This window comes from Triticum aestivum, chromosome 7B, assembly GCF_018294505.1.
Source record: "Triticum aestivum cultivar Chinese Spring chromosome 7B, IWGSC CS RefSeq v2.1, whole genome shotgun sequence".
Taxonomy (NCBI): domain Eukaryota; kingdom Viridiplantae; phylum Streptophyta; class Magnoliopsida; order Poales; family Poaceae; genus Triticum; species Triticum aestivum.
Window position 1 is genome coordinate 659,385,607 of NC_057813.1, and position 9,637 is coordinate 659,395,243.

The 9,637-nt window shown below is 51.0% G+C and overlaps 1 protein-coding gene across 1 annotated transcript; it reads right to left on the bottom strand.

Annotated features, from left to right (window-relative positions):
- Positions 1-4,448: 4,448 nt before the first annotated feature.
- LOC123161777 (aspartic proteinase nepenthesin-2-like) lies at positions 4,449-5,974 on the bottom strand. The gene has a single exon (XM_044579588.1). It carries the CDS (start codon positions 5,951-5,953, stop codon positions 4,577-4,579), a length of 1,377 nt encoding a protein of 458 aa, XP_044435523.1. The 5' UTR covers positions 5,954-5,974; the 3' UTR covers positions 4,449-4,576.
- Between the last annotated feature and the right edge of the window lie 3,663 nt (positions 5,975-9,637).

A 9,637-nucleotide genomic window follows, 5' to 3' on the forward strand; every position in this document is an offset into this window, starting at 1 on the left:
CCCTTGAGTTTTAGTGGGAGATACTTGATGGCATGGGGATAATCACCACGGGCCATATGAATGTGGAGAAGGAAGTCTTCAATCCACACCCCAGGATCTGTTGTCCCATCATATGATTCGATGTTTACGGGTTTAAACCCTTTTTGGAACTCGTGTTCCATTACTTCATCAATGCAGCAAAGGGGGTGTGCAGCGCCTCTATGTCGGGCTACATCGCGATGCAGTTCGGATGGAGCTGGTCTGCGGTATTCGGCCCAGACATTTTGTTTTTTATTGTACCTGGTGTGGCAGCCGTCGTTGTGCACTAGGGCGTGCCCCCGCGATCCGTAGATCGACCTAGGTTGACCTGTTCTCCTTTGCAAGTCGTGCCATAGGTTATTTGTATATCCTCGAGCTTTTGCATTTATTTTTGTTCAGCGACGCGGTGCGGGTCTGTGTTTGGGCCGATGCACCAATTTGTCTCGGCCACGTGGTGGCCGGTCAGCTGTATCCCGCACTGGTAGTTTAGGCTCTAGTGCTTTGTCGTCGAATTGAGGTAACAACCTGCGCTTTGGGTAGCTTTTGGTTAGGCGCTCGAGTCCAGATTCCTCGGCTGCCAGGACCTCGGTCCATTTATCAGTGAGCAAATCTTGATTAGCTTCAAGCTGCTGCTGTTTTTTCTTCAGGCTCTTTGCAGTGGCTATAAGCCGGCGCTTGAAGCGCTCCTGTTCGACGGGGTCCTCTCGTACGGTAAATTCTTCGTCGCTAAGGCTCACCTCGTCCTCAAAGAGGGACATGTGATTATCGTTCTCCGAGTCTTCATTTATGGCCTGTTCGTCAGGGCTGACTTGCCCATGCTCCCGTCCGGCCTGTTCGAAACCTGGCTGGGTGGGGTCGTCTTCGTTATCTTCGGCATCGTCCAGAGTGCTATTGTCTCCTGTGGCGGTATTGCAGTTTTTACCATGGCGTTGTTTAGAGCGGCGCCGCTGACGTCGGCGCTTCGGCTGCTTCTCGGGAGGTTTGTCCTCACATGTATCTTTTTTGTCCTCGCCATTATCTTCTTTGGGGGTATCCACCATGTAAATATCGTATCATGAGGTGGCTGTCCAGCGCCCTATGGGTGGTGGTTCCTCTTCTTCTCCCGCATCGTTGTCCATACTGTCGATGTCTTCGGAGTCGAAGTCAAGCATGTCAGTCAAGTCGTCGACAGTGGCTATTAAGTGGGTGGTGGGTGGGCAGCGAAGTTCTTCGTCGCCCGTTTCCCACTCAAGCCGGACATAGTTCGGCCAAGAATCTCCTAACAAGGAGAGAGATCTTAACAAATTTAATACATCGCCCAAGGGCGAGTGTTGAAAGATGTCCGCGGAGGTGAACTCCAAGATCGGCGCCCAATCAGATTCGACGGGCACGGACACACGCGGTTCAGAACCTATATCCGGAGACGAGTCCGAGGGTCCAATGGCACAGGCCTCGCTAGAGGTTGAATCTGTGTTCGTCTCAAGCGTTGTAGAGTATGTGACTTCCTTGGTGGGGTCCAGCCCCCGTCCGCGGACGGCGCGATCTGTTCTGGATCTAGGGCCAGGATAGTCACATGCGCTGTCTCCTGATCATAGTCCGATGACAGATTTAAGTCATGTTCATCGTGGCTATAGGGAGTGGTTGTCGTGGGTTCGAATCCGTCGAAGATCAAGTCTCCGCGGATATCGGCAATGTAGTTCAAACTTCCAAACCTGACCCGATGGCCAGGGGCGTAGCTGTCGATCTGCTCCAGATGACCAAGTGAGTTGGCCCGCAGTGTGAAGCTGCTGAATACGAAGATCTGTCCGGGGAGAAAAGTCTCGCCCTGGATAACATCATTGTATATGATTAAGGGAGCCATGAAGCCTTACGATTACGACATAGTGGAACTCTCAATGAAAGCACCAATATCGGTGTCAAAACCGGCAGATCTTGGGTAGGGGGTCCCGAACTATGCGTCTAAGGCTAATGGTAACAGGAGGCAGGGACACGATGTTTACCCAGGTTCGGGCCCTCTCTATGGAGGTAATACCCTACTTCCTGCTTGATTGATCTTGATGATATGAGTATTACAAGAGTTGATCTACCACGAGATGGAAGAGGCTAACCCTAGGAGCTAGCTTATGATTCTGATTGTTCTTGTCCTACGGACTAAACCCTCCAGTTTATATAGACACCGGAGGGGGCTAGGGTTACATAGAGTCGGTTATAGAGAAGGAAATCTACATATCTGAATCGCCAAGCTTGCCTTCCACGCAAAGGAGAGTCCCATCCGGACATGGGACGGAGTCTTCTATCTTGTATCTTCATAGTCCAACAGTCCGGCTAAAGCATATAGTCCGGCTGTCCAAGGACCCCTTAATCCAGGACTTCCTCAGCCGCCTCCTCCTCTCTTCCACCATGGCCCATTAAGGCTCATTAACTCCCCGGGGGGTTCCGGTAACCTCCCGGTACTCGTCATCGAACGTTAAGCGTGCGGACCATACGGGTTCGAGAACTATGTAGACATGACCGAGACTCATTTCCGGTCAATAAGCAATAGCGAAACCTGGATGCTCATATTGGTTCCTACATATTCTACGAGGATCTTTATCGGTCATACCGCATAACAACATACGTTGTTCCCTTTGTCATCGGTATGTTACTTTCCCGAGATTCGATCGTCGGTATCTCAATACCTAGTTCAATCTCATTACTGGCAAGTCTCTTTACTCGTTCCGTAATACTTCATCCCGCAACTAACTCATTAGTCACAATGCTTGCAAGGCTTATAGTGATGAGTATTACCGAGAGGGCCCAGAGATACCTCTCCGAAACACGGAGTGACAAATCCTAATCTCGATCTATGCCAACTCAACAAACACCTTCGGAGACACGAGTGGAGCACCTTTAAAATCACTCATTTATGTTGCGACGTTTGGTAGCACACAAACTCTTCCTCCGGTATTCGGAAGTTGCATAATTTCATAGTCTGAGGAACTTGTATAAGTCATGAAGAAAGCAGTAGCAATGAAACTGACATGATCATAATGCTAAGCTAATTGATGGGTCATGTCCAACACATCATTCGCCTAATGATGTGATCCCTTTCATCAAATGACAACACATGTCCATGGTTAGGAAACATAACCATCTTTGATTAACAAGCTAGTCAAGTAGAGACATAGTAGGGATTATATGTTTTGTCTATGTATTCATACATGTACTAAGTTTCCGGTTAATACAATTATAGTATGAATAATAAACATTTATCATGAATTAAGGAAATAAATAATAACTTTATTATTGCCTCTAGGGCATATTTCCTTCAGGCCTTGCCTCATCGGAAACGGAAAAAACATGTTTTTTCTTTTTCTTTCCTTCCTCGAGAGGCATGGTTGTGCTTTCGCGAGAGTCACAGCTGTGCCTCCTTGGAAACGAAAAAAAATACGTTTTCTCCTTTTTTTTCCTTCCGCGAGAGTCACGGGTTTGCTTCCATGAGAGGCACGGTTGTGATTTCGTGAGAGGCACGGGCGTGTCTCTTTCGAAAAGGGAAAAACCCATGCTTCCGGTTTGGTTTTTTCATCCGGTTTTTTTCTGGAAAAAAGTTCGTCAAAACCTATCAACATGCGATCTAGTTTTGAAGATTTGGACGTGAGGAATCCAACGGTGAAAGAGATTCGAGATTTGGACGCATGGTTTAAGAGATAAACCATTTTGAATAAACAGATCTACGAAAAAAGGGAAAACTCTCAGGTTGCGACAAATGACGCACATGCAGCAACCCATTTACCGCAACCTGAAGAGGTTGGAATGATCTTTGCAATGAGTACTCCTGAACTAGTAATTTCGGAAATTCTCGCCCCAGCAGCGGCCTCGTCGTCCCCCACGCTGCTCGATCACGTGTGGGCTGAGAAAGCATGGCCAACAACGTCTACAGCGAGTACACACGCATTACTTCACTGCAACGCACCCTTTAAAAAAAACTGCAACGCATGTCATGGCGGCGGGTGTGACGCGCCGAAGCTGCTGGACGAATTGCACTGCGTGCGCGTGTGGCCTCCGAGGACAAATAGGCACCAAAGTTCATATATAAGGACCACGGGAGATTGAAGCATTAATACGGCGTGAGCTCAATTATATAGTACTCTCTTCTTTCCGGTTTATAAGGTTGAAATCTGAATCTTATCAACCAAGGCATTTTGTATGTGAAGAAATGGATCTCGTATTTTACAAAACTATCTCAATTAAGCTCATGCATTAATTTGGATTAATTATAGTGCATGCATGCTTGATCACTAGATAAGTAGGAACATTACATGCATTGATGTGTTCCTTTTTAATTCTTATATGTAAAAATTTAATTTGTCTCGGAAACTAAAAATAAGATGAAGATAAGCCCCTTAAATTGAAAAAATAAAAAAAGTTGAGGTAAACCCTATAAACCGGAAATGAGGGAGTAGCATTTGGAATGGAGACAAGATCGCGCCTGCCTTAATTATTAAATGAGTTTTTCTCGCCACAAATTTCTGCTGCTACAGATGTCTAAACTCTAGAGCAGAGATCTAGTTGAAGCAGCGCACGATACATGATGCCGAGGTCAGGCGCCTTCTAGGTGACAGTCCTCCGCATTAAAGCTCATGATGGGTATGGTATCATGGAGGTCGAAGATGAAGCGATGGTTGACTTGCTGCCGGGCGCCGATGACCGTCAGATCCGTGGACGAGACGAAGCCAAGGCACTGGTAATGGTGGCCGCTGACGACGAGCGGCATGAACACATGCTCCGGCAAGATCCGGAGCCACGCACCATTCTCGAAATGGAGTGTCATGCTCGGGAGGACGTGCGCCGCTGGGTGCTGCACGCACTTGTGGCCTCGGACCACCACGATATGTGCTCCGTGGTGCTCCAGGTGTTGCCGCACCGCCTGCTCGATGTGGACGTACGCCGCGTGCACGAACGACGTCATCTTCGTGCCGATGTCGATCACGCACCCGCCCGTCCCGTGCGCGGTGCGCCGAAACATATCCGGCGTGACGCTGCGCAGTCGGTTGACGCCGATGGTGATCCCCGCGAGCTTGACGAAGTAGGCCTCTCTGTTCTCGGCCGGCGCAAGGACAGGCGTGCTCTGGCGGTGCACACCCGCCGGTGGACGGCTAGGGATGTCGTTACCAAACCGGAGGTAGCTGTACAGGCTTGTCCCCGGCTTAAACGGGCAGTAGGAGAACTTGGAGAAGCGGCCGCCATGGTGTGGAAGGACCTGCTTCGTGAAAGCTGTCGGAGGCTTCCCCACCGGTCCCATTCCCAAGCTGAGGATGCCGGCGACAGTGTCCTGGTTATGGAAGTGCTCGGTGTGATGGGCGCAGCCAAAGACGATGCCCTCCAGTGGCACAAACTGGTTGTTCCCGGTCGGCAAGGAGAAGGTGTCCCTGGCAAGGTACCCCGAAGCCCCGGTGGCGTCCCGATATTCAATGCGGAACCCGCACGCCCCGTTTGGCAAAGCTTGGTAGGGAGGACGACACCAGAGGGTATTGTGTGCCGGGACGGTGCTGTAGGTCGGGGACTTGGTTGGATCGAACACCGGGGTGAGCTGCGGCAGACAGGGCTGACACGGCAAGCACTGCATCCAGGACAAGCCGCCCGCCATGTCCAGTGCGAGCTGGTAATTCTGGAACCCAGCCCCCGTGCCGATGCCCACCATGACGGCGTACATCATTTCCTGCAGCGGGCACATGAACGGCCGTATCTCATTTGGCAGGATTTGGTGCTTGATCCTGCACTTTACCTGCTCCTTGGCACGCTGGAGGCTCGCCAAGTCGTAGTGTGTCGGCTGGTGGTTGGCGATGAGCCGGAGGCTGAAGCCACCACCGCCGCTGCCGTTGAACGGCGGCGACGACGACACCAAGGCCGTGACGCCATGGGAGAATGGCACCAGGACAACAAGGAGGGCTAGTGCTAGAATTGATTTGGGCGCCATGGAGAACGAATTGATCGGTGGTGCTTGTGTGGAATGAGATGTTCTGGAGCTATGGCACTGGGAAGCTATATATACCAATCAAATCCATCAGTGTTCATATCCAATGGCTATAAAAGGTGAATGAGACTAAATTATATCTCATCTAGGAGTAGATGAGTTCTAGCAAAACTGTTTAATGAATGCCCCGGAGGAACCTAGTTTTAGGATTTGATATCCGCTTTACACATCTATGAGCATTACGGCATCTCCAGCCGTTGGCCTCCCAGGGGGCGTCTAAAAGCGCCGCCTGGGGTGAGCCGGCGCAAAAAAGGCCCTGGGGGCGAGTCGGTCCCCAGCCGTTGGTCCCCAGGCGCGTATTAAAAAAAAAGAAGGGCCGTTCGGCGAAGTTATGATAAAAAGTAGTTAAATTTCGGCTAAACATGGCAAATTTCGGCGAAATTCGCGCATTTTCATTACATTAACCTAATCTAAAAAAGAAAAGGGCTGAAGTCGTCGCTGCCATCGTCGTCGTCGGCCTTCTCCTCCTTGACGCGGGCGCCCCTGCTGGACCCGGCGTCGCCATGGCGGATTGGCGACGGCGCGTCGTCGTCGTCGTCGCTGTCGCGTAGGACGACGACCCCGTCTTCATCGCGGCCGCGTCGGCGCTCCTCGAAGCGGCGCACTGGCGCTCCTTCACCTTCTCCCGGCGCGCCTTCTCCATCGCAATGGAGTCCTGGCGCGCCCATTCTAGGGCCGCATCGTCGTCGTCGAACTCCGCTCCCTCTTCACCGGCGCCAGCCCCGGCTCCGTCTTTGGCTTGACGAAGCGCGGAGGAGCCGACGAGGAGGAGGCGCGCCAGCCGCCCTCGTTGATGACGATGCCGGCGCGGCGAGTGCGCCGGCCGAGCGGCGACTCCGCCGCAGGCTCGGCCTTGACGCCGAGCAGGGCCAGAGTGCCGGAGGAGTGCGATGAGGATCGGGAGGAGGAGGAGGAGGAGGACCCGAACCTCCTTGGCGCCCATGGCCCGACGCGTCGGTGCTGCGCCGGGGGGTACGCCAACGGCGGGTCGTTGCCGCCCTCGAGGTACGTGAGCACGCCCTCGAGTGTGCGGACGGGGACGCCCCACCAGAGGTGGCGCCCCTCGCTGTTCTGCCGGCCGCCGACCACCGGTGCACCGTTGGTGGACGCCAATCGCTGCTGCTGGCGGCGCTCGAAATACGCCGCCCAGGCGGCGTGGTTGTCGGCGGCATACTAGGGGAGGGAGAGTTGGGCGTCGGTGAGGGACGCGCGCACGATCTCGACCTCCTCGGCGAAGTACTTCGGCTTCGCCACGACGTCGGGCAACGGGGAAATGGGCACTCCCCCGGTGCTGAGTCTTCACCCCGTCGGCCCGGCGCGCATGTCCGGCGACGCTGGGATGTTCGCCTGGAACAGGAGTCAGGACTCCTGTTCGCGGAGCAAACGGTGGCCGAAGCCGTTGGCCGCCGCCTCGTCTCCGGGGAAGCGTTCTGCCATGGCGACGGCGGGGCTGGGCGGGCTCGGGAGAGGTAGAGGGAGGGGCTGGGCGGCGGCGCTCGGGAGAGGCAGGGAGAGGGAGGGGCTGGACGGCGGCGAGGGGCGGGGCTGGTGTGGGCACAGGCGAGTGGAGGTTGCCGGCTTTTATAGCCGGGCCGCGCCCGTGTGTACGCGTGCGAGGGAGGGGAGGCGTCAGCGCGCCGTCCCGTGAAGCGCCGCCCGTGAGGAATCAATGGCAAGGCTGACAGGCGGCAGCCTTGCCATTGATTCCACGCGGGAACCGAGGCTGTTGGGGGAAGACGAGGCGCCGAGTCGCTGACGCGGCTGGCCCGCGTCTTTTTCGCGCCAAAACAGCTCGCCCCGGCGCCCCCGGGCGCCGCCCAGCGCGCCGGGTTCGGGCTGGGTCAGCCGACGCTGTTTTCGGCCCAAGCCGGCGAAAATCGGGCTCCTGGGGGCGCAACTGGGCCGTTTTTCGGTGCCGGCGCGAAAAAATCGCCTGGGGAGGCCTTCCAGGTGGCGCGGCTGGAGATGCCCTTAATAAGCCTACGATTGAATGTATATAGTAAATGTACGTCTGGAGGAAATCCGTTTCGAGTATATTTAATTAGTATAAGAGATTGAACCGGTCCAGTTGACCATGCTCTTGGCATTAGGGATGCAAGCGGACGCTTGTCCAGGATCGTTCGCGAAGCAACAATTGTACTAATGTGCATTACATTGATAACCGTGTTAGTTTCATCTTTCTGTTCGCGGACGCTCGCGGACCCTTTGTATGCCCCATTTGCACTTAATGCCTACGATTGAATGTTTAGTAAAGAGTATGTGTAGGGGAAATCCATTTCGAGATATTCGAAGTACATCTATCTATCTATCTATCTATCTATCTATCTATGATTATACATTAACATCTACATCTACATCTACATCTATCTCTATCTCTATCTATATCTTATATCCTATATTTTTTCTTATCTTATATTTACTAATTGGAGGCACCATTAAAGCCTTCACATTAATCCACATCATCAAAATTAATTACACCGTTGGATTATAGAATTTACGTCCAAGATGAAAGGAAAACTTACATAATATAGATGGTCGTCCCATCGAAAAATAAAACATCCGACACGTTCAATGTAAAAAAAAGCATCCACGGTTTCTTAAAAACTCCACGCATGGAAAGGAGCCAAAAACGGATTGCATCTGACATGTTCAATGTTTGTGCTTTTAAAAAACAAAAAAATATATGGGAGAAACAATACAAGGAAAGCATCCACGGTTCCTTTTTCAAGGATCGCCTCCTTCCATATAAACGTCACGGATGAAAAGAAAAAAAAAATTGCATCCACAGATGAAAAGAAAAAAAACAGATTGCGTAAGACACGTCCAACGTTCATGTTCTTTCCTTTTTTGGGAAAACACATTCAACATCGGTGAGAAAAAACAAGGAAAGCATCCACGATTTCCATTTTAAAGATATCCTCCTACCATATAATGTCAACGGATGAAAATGAAAAAAAAACAAAGATTGCATCTGACGTTGGTGAACCAAAAGGAAAGAATCCACCCAGTGGCGGACCTAGAAACAAAATGAAGGGTGTGCACACTTTAAAAAAATTGAAGTCTATTTCAATTAGCTTGCATGATCTTAAATATAAGCTAATTTTTACATGATGAAAAATTGTTTTTCAAAATTCTGGGTGTGCCATGGCACACGTGGCACACCCCCTAGGTACGTCACTGAATCCACCGTTCCTTTGCCTCCTTCCATAAATACTACACCGATGAAAAGAAAAAAAATAGATTCGTTTGATGACCATTGAAAGTCCGGAAATTCAAAATGAAAAAAAAGATTGCATCTGACGTTGGTGAACCAAAAGGAAAGAATCCACCGTTCCTTAGAAAATGATCTCCTTCCATAAATACTGCACCGATGAAAAGGAAGAAAAAAAAGATCCGTTTGATGACCATTGAAAGTCCGGTAATTCAATGGTTTCCCGATTCAAAGAGGAAAGACATTCACGCAAAAAAAGAAAAAAAAACATTTCTAACTCTACTCCAGGCAGCTGGAACGTAACATATACTAGATCGTTCCGTCCAAAAAACAAAAATGACACGTACAGTTGGTGTTCAAAAAACAAGAAAAGCATCCATTGATTCCTTGAAAAAAGGATAAACTCTTTCCACAAA